The sequence below is a fragment of the Echinops telfairi genome, unplaced genomic scaffold (genome assembly GCF_000313985.2).
Source record: "Echinops telfairi isolate 266 unplaced genomic scaffold, ASM31398v2 ScPeMD7_7469;HRSCAF=8507_1, whole genome shotgun sequence".
NCBI classification, from domain to species: domain Eukaryota; kingdom Metazoa; phylum Chordata; class Mammalia; order Afrosoricida; family Tenrecidae; genus Echinops; species Echinops telfairi.
The window spans coordinates 36,070,293-36,082,823 of NW_022111373.1; the positions used below are offsets into that span (position 1 = coordinate 36,070,293).

The 12,531-nt window shown below is 37.5% G+C and overlaps 1 protein-coding gene across 1 annotated transcript in view; it reads right to left on the bottom strand.

Annotated features, from left to right (window-relative positions):
* FER (FER tyrosine kinase) overlaps positions 1-12,531 on the bottom strand; it is a 222,544-nt gene that overhangs the window by 130,975 nt on the left and 79,038 nt on the right. Inside the window, exons 8-9 of the mRNA XM_045285087.1 lie at positions 3,901-4,038; positions 3,190-3,309 (exon numbers count right to left, since the gene is read on the bottom strand). Of these exons, the coding sequence (XP_045141022.1) occupies positions 3,190-3,309; positions 3,901-4,038 (258 nt within the window). The remainder of the gene's footprint in view (positions 1-3,189; positions 3,310-3,900; positions 4,039-12,531) is intronic.

Sequence of the window (12,531 nt, forward strand, 5' to 3'; positions counted from 1 at the left end):
TAAAACAAATTATTTGACCATAAAAGGTCCTATTCTATATAAGCTTATAATAACAAGGTATTTTTAGTTCACCACATAATGCTTCACTATCTGTATGCTCCTTTCTTGGTATTAATTAAAATAAATTGATCATTTATACTGTAAGTTCTTTCAAGGTATTAACTCTTGCAACCTTCTATATAATAAATATATTTAGATGAATAGATACATGAATTATTTGGGGCCAATATAGTCATAACACAAACAGAGGAATGTATGACAAGGAGTACAGGAATTAAACATAGATAAACTCTAGCATACATTTTATGTCATGCATTCAGCTCTATTGTTTGGGGCTGGGTTTCTCAGCCTTAGCACTGCTGAAACTCAGGACCAGGTCATTCTTTGTTGGGGAGCCTATCCTGTGGCTTGGTGGTGTTTCGCAGCATCCCTAACCTCTAACATCAAGATACCTTATATTACCAAATGTCCCCTGTGGGGCAAAAGAAATTTTGCCCTAATCAAGAACCACTGACATATTACTAGTTGACCTTATGATAATATGAGAGCGCTGGTGGCATAGTAGTTAGGAGTTGGACTGTGATCCAAAAGGTAAGCAGTTCAAAACCACCAGGTGGTCCAAAGGAGAAAGACTAGGTTTTCAACTCTCACAGAGTTAGTCTCAGAAACCAACAGGAGCAGTTCTACCCTGTTCTATAGGTTCACTATGAGTCAGCATCAAAGAGATGGCAGTGATTATGATAATATAGCCAAAGTCAGTGGTCAAAGTGAAAATCATGTGAAAGCTTTAAAAATTTTGGTAACCTACTCAAAAATCCAAACTTGGTTGCTAATGAAACTCTAATGTAGGGCACTTCAATACCTACATTTCTTTCATCAGCAGTGAGCCCACAATAATTATCTGGTAATATGATTTGGCAATCATTTATTAGTTTCTTCAATCTCATCTGGCCAGTTTGAAAGACCTCAAATTCCTTCCCAAGAGCTAGTCCCACGGTGCTACACAAACCATAACCAAACTCACTGCCATAATGTCCATTCTGGTGGTATCTTGGTTCCATATTGGGTTGCTAACGGTAATATCAGCAGTTCAAAACCACCACCAGCTTTACAAGAGAAAGCAGCAACATTCTACTACAATAAAGAGTTAGCACCTCAAAAACTCACAGGGACAGTTCTACCGTGTTGTACACGGTCACTATAAGAGTGTGCTACTACCACTAAGTTAATTATTGATAGCATGGCAATGTTACTGAACAATAGAAAGGAGGTTTAATTACATTACATGTGACAAATTAATTGTACTTTTTGGCTGAGTCATTTTATATTAAATTCTAACAGGGGAAATGATATAGCATGTCCAAATTTGAAGAGAAAATGGGGTGCAGCATAATCATGTCTAGGAGCTGTTTTCACAGAGGTCAGCTTACATAGTGTTTTTTAACAAATACAAGTTTGTGTTCCTCCTCAACAAAATCGAGACAGGTTAAATAATTAAATGTAGAATGTCTTAATTATGTTTCCAAATTCAAATGTACTATTAATTGCTGTTAATGTTGAAAGTTGCTAAAAACACATTAAAATTTCTCAAACTACTTTGAAAATTGCAACAGTAATAAAGGAATTGCTGTATTAGCCCATAATAGAAAACAGGCCTGTTTACAGAAAGAAAAGAAAAAAAAAAACTCATTGAAAAGACATCGACAGTGTAAGGTCTGACAAAATAATAAAAATTTATAAATCATCAAGGGCTCATGAGGGATGGGGAGCAGGAAGGGAGGAGGGGAAAAAATGAGGAGCTGATACCAATGGCTCAAGTACAAAGCAAATGTTTTGGGAATGATGAGGGCAACAAATATACAAATGTGCTTGACATACAATGGATATATGTATATGGATTGTGATGAGTTGTATGGGCCCCCAATAAAATGATTTTTTTTAAAGTCAACTGTTTGTACTAAAGGCTTTTGACAATGATGAGTTCCAAAAGGCTGTCATACTTAGTGGTGTATTCATTTCAAAAATTCATTTCCAAATTCATTTCCATTATGTAAGCTGACCTCTATGTGAAAACAGCACCTAGAAATGATTATGCACCCCATTTTCTCTTGAATTAAAATATAATTTAAATAATAAATTCCAAAGATAATAAGGAATTATTTCAGTGTAGTCTCTAACAAGTAGCATATCAATTAAAGTAGTAGTATATAGAATTTTTGCTTTTATGAATTACCAGTGTTAGCAAAGTAGTATATCTGTCCAAAGATTTCACTTTGATGATTAAGCAAAAATCAACTCAATTTTAACTTACTTTTTTCTCTTTAAAAAAAAAAAAGGAAATTTGAAGATAAACAAGCAGCAACCTAACTGAGAAGCAAGAAAACCAACATGGAAGCAGCAGACCAGCTTGTGTGATCATGAGGTGTCAATGGGATCAGGTAGCAGGCATCAAAGACCCAGAACAAAAATATCATATCAATGTGAATGAGGGGGAGTACGGAGTAGAGACTCAAAGCCTTCTGTAGACAATTAGACATCCCCTTACAGAAGGGTCACAAGGAAGAGACAAGCCAGTCAGGTGCAGCGTAGCACCGATGAAACACACAACTTTCCTCTAGTTCTTTAATGTGTCTTCCCCCCCACTATCAGAACCCCAATTCTATCTTATAAATCCTACTAGACTAGAGCACCTACACTGGTACAGATCGGAGCTGGAAACACAGGGAATCCAGAACAGATAAACCCCTCGGGACCAATAATGAGAGTGGCCATGCCAGGAGGGGGAGGGGGTGGGGGGGCAAATGGGAAACCAATCACAATGATCTACATATAACTCCATCCTAGTAGGAGGGACAAAAGAAAAGTGAGTGAAGGGAGACATCAGTCAGTGTAAGACATGAAAGAAAATAATAATTTATAAATTATCGAGGGTTCATGAGAGAGGGAGGGTGGGATAGGGGGGAAATAAACTGATACTAAGGGATCAAGTAGAAAGAAAATGTTTTGAAAATGATGATGGCAACATATATACAAATGTGCTTGACATTATACATTTATGTATGAATTGTGATAATAGCTGTATGACCCACCAATAAAATGATTTATAAAAACAAAAGGAATTTTAAATCTCATAAAGTACAACCATATAGCAAAAGTAACAGATATTTAAGCTACTTTCTGAATACTTACATTGCTTGCAAACTTTCTGCTGTTAAATTATTCCACATGATCTCATTTGCCTGAAGACTTTCATTTTCTTCTAGTAAGGAAGTATCAAATTCTATATCTTGTTCTTTAGCAGCTGTTGTTCTGATAAAGAATAATTTTGATCAATATGATTACATTATATTAAAATATCTTAGTACCCACCAAACAATAACCTTCCATGATCCACTGATGTAACTTAAGCCTTAGTTTTCTTATGTGTAGAACCCAGATATTAATCACTTTATTCCTGCCACAATTGTAATAAGTAGAATATTAGATAATTCCTTCATGGAAAAACTATTGGTGCAGTATAAAGTTAAATATACTTACAAAGCAATATTATTATTATACAAATGTTAAAAATAAACTATTTTTATAGATCGGTTATATAATTATGCCATTAACATTTTTAGTAACAAATAAAAAATATCTAAATATCATCTATAAATTCTATATAATATATAAGAAATATATATAAATATTATAAGTATATAATATAAATATATATAAATATATAATAAATTCTATATTATATAAATTCTATAAATAATCATCAATGAAAAAGGACTTTAAAATAAACTAAATCATCAAAAATATTCTATGCTCTTACATATATATTACAATTTTATTAAATACTATATAAGAATGTATAATACTGTTAAATGCTAAGAAAAATGAATTAAAATATCATACCTGTGAACATCTATAAAATTATTATATTCTGTGCAAGGATCAATCTGTTCGACTGACAATTCAATTTCTTTATGGACATTCACTATTTCCTCTGTAACAAGACTGGTTATCTGGCTGTATTCATCAAATATACCTTTTCTGGGAAAAAAGAAATAAATTTTTACAACATTTTAATATTTTGTCTAGGGAAACATAAGCATAAAAGTAATAATGAACAATATGAGAAATACAATAGCAACATTTATAGATGTGATATCATATACTATCTTATTACATGCACTTGATGGTGAAGTAAAGGAATTCTATAAATGTAAGGAGTAACAACTGAAGTTTGGGATTACTGTTAGAAAACAGTTAAAATATGAGCCCTTGTGGCTGCTACCTACAAGGTCTACAATTCAAAACCACCAGCCAGTCCACAGGATAAAGATAAAGACTTTCTACTCCTGTAAAAAATCTTTAGTCTTAGCATGAATGCCACATTCTGGCATCAAGCAGCTAACCAATAGAGAGGTCTGCAGGGCTGGCCCCAATCCCAACTACATGGACACCCCCACCCCAAGAAGAATGCACTTCAGAGGACAGCACTGAAGCTACAGCTCATAGAGAAGGGCACATCTAATCAGAGAACACAGGAGCAAACGAAAAGGGAAGGAGAGAGAGTGGAACACATCCTGGCCCACCAAGCCCCAAGGACTATATTCCTGCTCAGAGCAGCCAATGCACAGAGAGGACCACAGGCCGAGTCCCACTATAAGACACAATGTCCCTCACTGACCCAGAGCACTATGGGGAACAACACTAGAGGCACAGGGAATTGTGTCCATTCTGACTCCACCACACCAGGGTGAAACACTAAGGGCATGCAATAGAGCAGCAAGGGGAACAGAGCAAGGAAGTCCCAAGGGAATACCGAAAACAGACTTTGGGCATGGCACCCCATCAGACTCAAGCAGAATACATTCCTAAAGGTCAACAAACAGACCTGGAACTATTTATAGGCTTTTCTTTTTATGTCATTTTTTGGCAATGATTGTTGTTTTGTTGTTGTTGTTTTTTACTTTTGTTGTTTTGTTTGGATTTGTCTTGTTTTTGTGCTTATTATTGTCTCTGCATGTCTATCTAGATAAGATAGGCTGGATGAACAATCCAGAGGAGAAAATAATGGGAACGATGTTTGGAGGGGGAGGGGGGTAGACACGGGAGAGGGAGAAGTGGGATAAAGGAAAGGGTGCCAACAAATGCAGGGACAGGGAACAACAAAGTGATCTAAAATTGATCTAAAAGAACAAGTGATCTAAAACTGATCAGGAGGAGAGCGTGGGATGCCTGGTGGCCCTTAAACAAGGGCAATGTCGCTGAGAGTAATTATTGAAACCCGAATGAGAACATGAGAATGGGACAAGAGGAAAGTAAAAGGAAATAGAGGAAAGAATGAGGAGGCAAAGGACATTTATAGAGGTCTAAATATAGGCATGTAAACTTGTAAATATATTTATACATAATGATAGAGAAATAGATATATGTACATACATTTACACATTAAACATTAAGACAGCCAACGGACATTGGTCCTCTACTCAAGTACTCCCTCCCTCTACTCAAGTACTCCCTCAAGGCAAGAACACTTTGTTCTAATAAGCCCACATGATGCTCACCTTCCCAACAAGATGGCTGAAGACAAATGTGTGCATAAACAAATGTGGTAAAGAAAGCTGATGGTGCTCAGCTATCCAAAGATATAGCATCTGGGTTCTTAAAAGCTTGAAGATAAACAAGCAGCTATCTAGCTGAGAAGCAACAAAGCCCACATGGAAGAAACACACCAGCCTGCATGATCATGAAGTTTCGATGGGATCAGGTATCAGACATCAAAGACCCAGAACAAAATATCATATCGATGTGAATAAGGGGGAGGACAGAGTGGAGACCTAAAGCCCATCTGTAGACAATTAGATATCCCCTTACAGAAGGCTCACAAGGAAGAGACGAGCCAGTCAGGGTGAAGTATAGCACCAATGAAACATACAATTATCGTCTAGTTCTTTAATACTTCCTTCCCCTTTTCACTCTCATGACCCCAATTATACCTTACAAATCCAGCTAGACCAGAGCATGTACACTGGTACAGATGAGAGCTCACAACAAAGGGAATCCAGGACAGCTAAGCCCCTCAGGACCAATAAGGAGAGTAGTGATACCAGGAGAGTAAGGGAAAGGTGGGGGGAGAAAGGGAGAACCGATCATAATAATCTATATATAACTTCCTCCCTAGGGGACAGACAACAGAAAAGTGGGTGAAGGGAGACAGCGGTCAGTGTAAGACATGAACAAATTTTATAAATTATCAATGGTTCATGAGGGAGGGAAGGTGGGGGAATGGGGAATATGAGCTGATAACAAGGGCTCAAGTACAAATAAAATGCTTTGAAAAACGATATGGAAAAATATGTACAAATGTGCTTGGCACAATGTATGGTTGTATGGACTGTTATAAGAGTCCCCAGTAAAATGATTTTTTTTAAATTACAGTCTTAGAAATTCACAGTTCTGCTCTGTCCTATAGCGTCACTATGGATTGGAAATGAATTTGGAGTTTGAGTTTTGGTTTGTGCACCAACCCCTTTAGTTTTGCTTTCGTTGTCTATCATTTCCTCACACATTCTACCCTTTTGGTTCTCTTCCTCCTGGGCCTCTGCTCTTATCTCCGTATTTACATTGAGTCCCTCTGGTTCTGTGCCTGAAATGACATCCAAATATCTGTTCCTGACCTCCAGTCAGTAGTAAAAATGACACCAAAGTTTTAATCTCATCTAATAAATGCAAAAGGAAAGTCTACTCTGTTGCCAAGACCAATTTCTAAACTTATGGAAACCATCCAGTTAATCTAGGGGCATGGCAAGGGAGGTTAGAGGGAAAGAGAGAGCTGACAATGCATATGCGAAGAAAATTATATAACTTCTTAATATTGATGATTAAAATGTATGATGGCACATATGAGGGGGTACCACCCCCCTAAAAGAAACAGAAAAAACCTCCACTGATGTGAGGGGAATAGTGTATTTGGAATTCATTCCACAAGATCAGACTATTAATCAAGCTTTCTATTTTGAGGTTCTGAAAAGATAGCAGAACAGTGTGCAGCAAAAAAGGCCTGATTTGTGGCAGCTACAGGACTGGTTTTGCCACCACCACAGTATACTGGCTCACACAGGCATCTCAATGCCCCAGTTTGGGGCAGAAAACAACATGCCTCTCTTGCCGCACACACCTAACCTCACTCCTTGAGACTTCTTTTTGTTTCTGTGAATGAAGAGAGACGTGAAAGGACAGCAATTTGATGACATAGAAGAGGTGAAGAAAAAAATGAGGGAGGTGCTGTCAGCCATCCAAACAGATGAGTTTGAAAAATGTTTCCAAGAATGGAATCACAGATTTGACAAATGTATTAAATAAAAATTGAAGGTGATAAGGTTGTTGTGTAAAGTGAAAAAAATAACATCACTTTGAGAAAAAAAAATCCAGATTTTTGGGGGCACCTCCTCTCATATGAATTATATGCCAATAAAGCTATTTTTAAAAAGAAGAAGTATCCTATAATTAGGTATTAGTGGCTTTCACAGAAAGATGGACAAGCATATTGCAGATGCCTAAATAAATGTTAGGCAAGGTTTGTTTTTTGCTTTTCCAGACCTTATGCAATCTCCCATACTACAACACAGTTTCTTAATTATTTAACCTTAAATAGTAAAACACTGTTGGGTGAAAAATAAAATAAATTTTTGATAATACAAGATTTAAACTCTTTCAGGAAATGCTAGTTTAGAATGTTTGTGGAAATAACCTGAAAGACACCTTTTAAGAAAGTTGGAGCCAGGCAAATTTACTGCTGATTTAGTAACTACCCATAAGGTTATAATGTTTTAATTGAAAGTACAAAATGCTATCAATGTATATAAACCTTTTAAAGATAACTCTCACAAAGAAACACATTAGCTGACCATGGATACAGAGATCATTAATATTCACCTCTAAGACAAAAGGAGGGCATGGGGTAAAGAAGCAAAGGAACTTCCTAATACATGATTGAATGCTTGTGGCATGGAATTCAATTTCAGTGATGTAACACATTTGGGTTTTTAAAATACCAGATCTAAAATAATATTGGAAAGTAAAGGAAATAGGTTCTGGGAACCTCTACTGAAGATTCCCATAAAGAGTGGGGGAATGATTCATTAAAAAAGAGGAGACTAGGAAACACTTCTAAATCAATATATAACCCGTATAACTATACAGTTAAGATAATCAATTTATTAATTATTTTAAGTAGACATCTCATTATTTTGCCTACAGCCTTAAAAGTTTACAAATTCAAGTTGACTTAAAGCCCTATAGTTTTATCTTCTTATTGGGAAGAAGGGGGATCATTTGACTATTTAGTCGAATTTATACCCAAACAAGTATTATAATTATTTTAATATTTTTGCATAAAAAGAAGCAAATGAAAGACCAGTACAGTCTGAAAGGACCAAAGACAAATTTTATCTGTTTAACCCAACAAATACTGGGGACTTACTGCTCTGATCTGAAATTTTTAATTGTAAATAAAATAACAAAGATAGCTAGGCCTATTAAATCTTTTACAGTACCAGCAAGTCTTTCATGGGGGAAATTAATACATTTATTAATAAGGTTAATTAATATCAGGGTAACAAGTGATGTGTTAAATGGCATAACTTCAAGAGTTTTATACAATAAAATACTTTTAGTATAATAAAAAGCTCCTGCACTGCAACAGAGCCCCGGACTATTCTGAAGTAGGAAGCCATGGTAGGGGCAAGGTTAAAGTACTTGGTTGCTGAACTACAGGTTGGAAATTCAAACCCACCAGCCACTCCACAAGGGACAGATGTGGCTTCTGTAACATCAAGAACACCAAACTAGCTGCCACCTCCACCGAAGCAGACTGCTTCATTGACTCCCAAGGCGAGGTTAGTGGTTTGAACTGCCTGCCTGGTAGGTAACAGCTAAGTGCTTAACCACTATGCCATCAAGGCTCCTTCTGTAAATGTTACCACCTTGGAAACCCTATGGGATAGTCATTCTGTGTCCCTTGGGGTAGCTATGAGTTGGAATTGATCTGAGAGCATGAAGTTTAGTTTGGATGACTCAGCTGTATGGTTAGGCAGAGTAGCTAGCCAGTGTATTTTAACTATTGTCTGCTGTTTAGAAGAAAAAGGTCCTTGTGGCTATAGTAGTAAAGTTATAAATGAAAATCTAAGTGCATAATTGTATATTTAATAAACTATATTTCCCATGCATTCACTATAAAAGGAACTCTGGAGGGTCAGAGGTTCAAACACATCAGGACAAGGTAGAACTGTCAGATAAGAAAGTTAGAGAATGGAGGCAAGTCTTGGCCTTAGCCTCATAGAACTTGACCTTGGGCGATGGTGATGTTGAGTTTGTTTTTTCCTTCCCCTGGTAAAGTTGTAGTCATCGTGACCCTATAAGGGAGAGTAAAACTAGCCCTGAGGGCTTCCAAGGCTGAGACTTTTTACAGGAGTTGAAAGGCTCATGTTTCTCCCAAGAGCAGCTGGTGGTTTCAAACTACTGAGCTTGCCCATTAATGTAGCCCATTATGTCAACAAGGCTCATCAGAATTAGTTTGAAGGCAGTTAAAGTTTTTTTGCGTTTTATTAAGTAGGAGGTCAGACACAACATCCACATCATTCTTAATTCCCAGTGAAGAAATACTGGACTGCAATCCACAGGTCAACTGTACAAACCATCAGCTGCTCAAGGAAGGCTTTCTATTCCTTAAAGTGTGGGAATGTCACCCAATCTGACCCCACCACACCGAGGCAAAACACTAAGGGCATGCAACAGAACAGCAAGAGGAACAGAGCAAGGAAGTCCCAAGGGAATACCAAAAATAGACTTTGGGGCCAGGGCATGGCACCCCAGCAGACTGGACCAGAAAACACTCCTAAAGGTCAACAAACAAATCTTTAACTATTTACAGGCTTTTCTTTTCTTTTTTTCATTGGTTTTGTTGTTGCTGTTTAGTTTTCTTTTGTTGCTTTGTTTTCCTCTCTCTTGCTTTTGTGCATATTATTATCTCTGCACGTCTAGCGAAATAGGATAGGTGGGACAAACAATCTGAAGGAGAAAACAACAGGACAAACGGTTTTGGGGGGACATAGGAGAGGGGAAGGTGGAGGAAAGAAAGTGGGCGTTAACAAACCCAGGGACAAGGGAACAACAAGTGATTCAAAATCAATGGTGAGGAGGGTGTAGGAGGCCTGAAAGGGCTTGATCAAGGGCAATGTAATCGAGAGGAATTACGGAAACCCAAATGAAGGCTGAACATGATAGTGAGACAACAGGAAAGTAAAAGGAAATAGAGGAAAGAACTAGGAGGCAAAAGGTATTTATAGCGGTCTAAATATAGACATGTACATATGTAAATATATTTATATATGATGATGGGGAAATAGATCTATGTGCATATATTTATAGTTTAGTATTAAGGTAGCAGATGGACATTGGGCCTCCACTCAAGTCCTCCCTCAATGCAAGAACACTTTTTTCTATTAAGCTAGCATTTCATAATGCTCATCTTCCTGACACAAACGCTGAAGATACAGTGGGTGCATAAGCAAATGCGAAGAAAGCTGATGGTGTGAAGAGAGATGACGGCTATCAAAAGATATAGCATCCAGGGTCTTAAAAGCTTGAAAATAAGCAAGCGGCCATCTAGCTGAGAAACAACAAAGCTCACAAGGAAGAAGTACACCAGCCTGTGTGAGGTGTCAATGGGATCAGGTAGCAGGCATCAAAGAACAAAAAATCAGATCATTGTGAATGAGGGGGAGTGCAGAGAGGAGACCCAAAGCCCATCTGTAGGAAACTGGACATCCCTTTACAGAAAGGTTGCGGGGAGGAGACGAACCAGTCAGGGTGCAGGCTAGCAACGATGAAACATACAACTTTCCTCTAGTTCTTTAATGCTTCCTCTCCCCCATGATCATGATCCCAATTCTACCTTACAAATCTGGCTAGACCAGAGGAAGTACACTGGTACAGATAGGAACTGAAAACACAGGGAATCCAGAACAGATGAACCCCTTAGGACCAGTGGTAAGAGGGGCAATATCAGGAGGGTGGAGGGAAGAAGGGGTAGAAAAGGGGAACCGATCACAAGGATCTACCTATAACCCATTCCCTGGGGGACAGACAACAGAAAAATGAGTGAAAGGAGACGTCGGAGAGTGTCTGACATGACAAAATAATAATTCATAAATTAGCAAGGGTTCATGAGTGGGGGACAGGGAGGGAGGGGGGAAGATGAGAAGCTGATACCAAAGGCTCAAGTAGAAAGAAAATGTTTTGAGAATGATGATGGCAACAAATGTACAAATGTGCTTGACACAATGGATGGATGTATGGATTGTGGTAAGAGTTATACGAACCCCCAATAAAATGATTTAAAAAAATATTTAAAGTCTTGGAAATTCACAGGTACAGCTCTACTCTGTCTCATAGGGTTACTATGAACCAGAAGTGACACAATGGTGATAATACTTTTCATAAAACAGGGAAAAAATCTTAAAAGTAAGCCAAGGGACACAATTACAGAGATTATTTAAAGAAAATTTCCATACAATAATAAATCAAAATGTCAGCAGAAATCTTTCCATTGAAAGCTCTTATCTGTGCCAATGTACATGCACCAGTTTAACAGGATTTGTGAGGTGTAACTGGAGACACATAATGAGGGGAGGAAGCATTAAAGAGCTAGATGATAAGAGCTTTCAACACACAGATTCCAGGATAGATAAGCCCCTCAGAACGAGTAATGTGAGTAACAATTCCATGAGGGTACAGGAAGGGAGGGAGGGGGAAGGAAGGGAAAAGGGAACTGACAGCAATGATGGACATACAACCCCCGCTGGAAGAGGACAAATAACAGGACTGTGGCTGAGGGATATATTGGACAGTGTGAGATATGAAAAAAATAATAATTATATATAATTTATTAAGGGTTCTTGAGGGTAGCAAGGTGGGGGAGGGAGGGAATAAAAAGGAGATGATATCAAGGAGCTCAAATAGAAAGCAAAAGTTTTGTAAATGATGATGGTAGCATCTATAAAGTTCACTTGATGTAATTGATTTGTGCATTGTTATAATATCTGTAAGAGTCCCCAATAAAATGATCAATAATAAAAACAGAAATCTTTCCATTGAAAAGCTCCCTCTCCTGAAGAATAATACCCGTTGATCAGAACACCTCACTTCAAATCCCAGATCTGTCACTTCTGAACTTTGTACTTTTGGGCCTGCCCTCACATTTAGAAATTACCTTGATGATTGTAATTTGCCCTTACGAATAGCTCAGGAGATTATAAAGATGAAGTGAGCAAATTACGATGAAAGCCTTTCATAAAGTACAGTATGTTGTTTAAGTAGAAGGTTTTGTGTATTTCCTTTAGAAGTTGTCATTTTTTTTTTTTTAATACGGATAGAATTTTATTTGTCGTGTCAGGTATATTTGTGATAGCCACAATGTAACTTTATACTCACTCTATTGCTCTTTGAAATTTATAACACCCAAACTTTTTCTTTTTT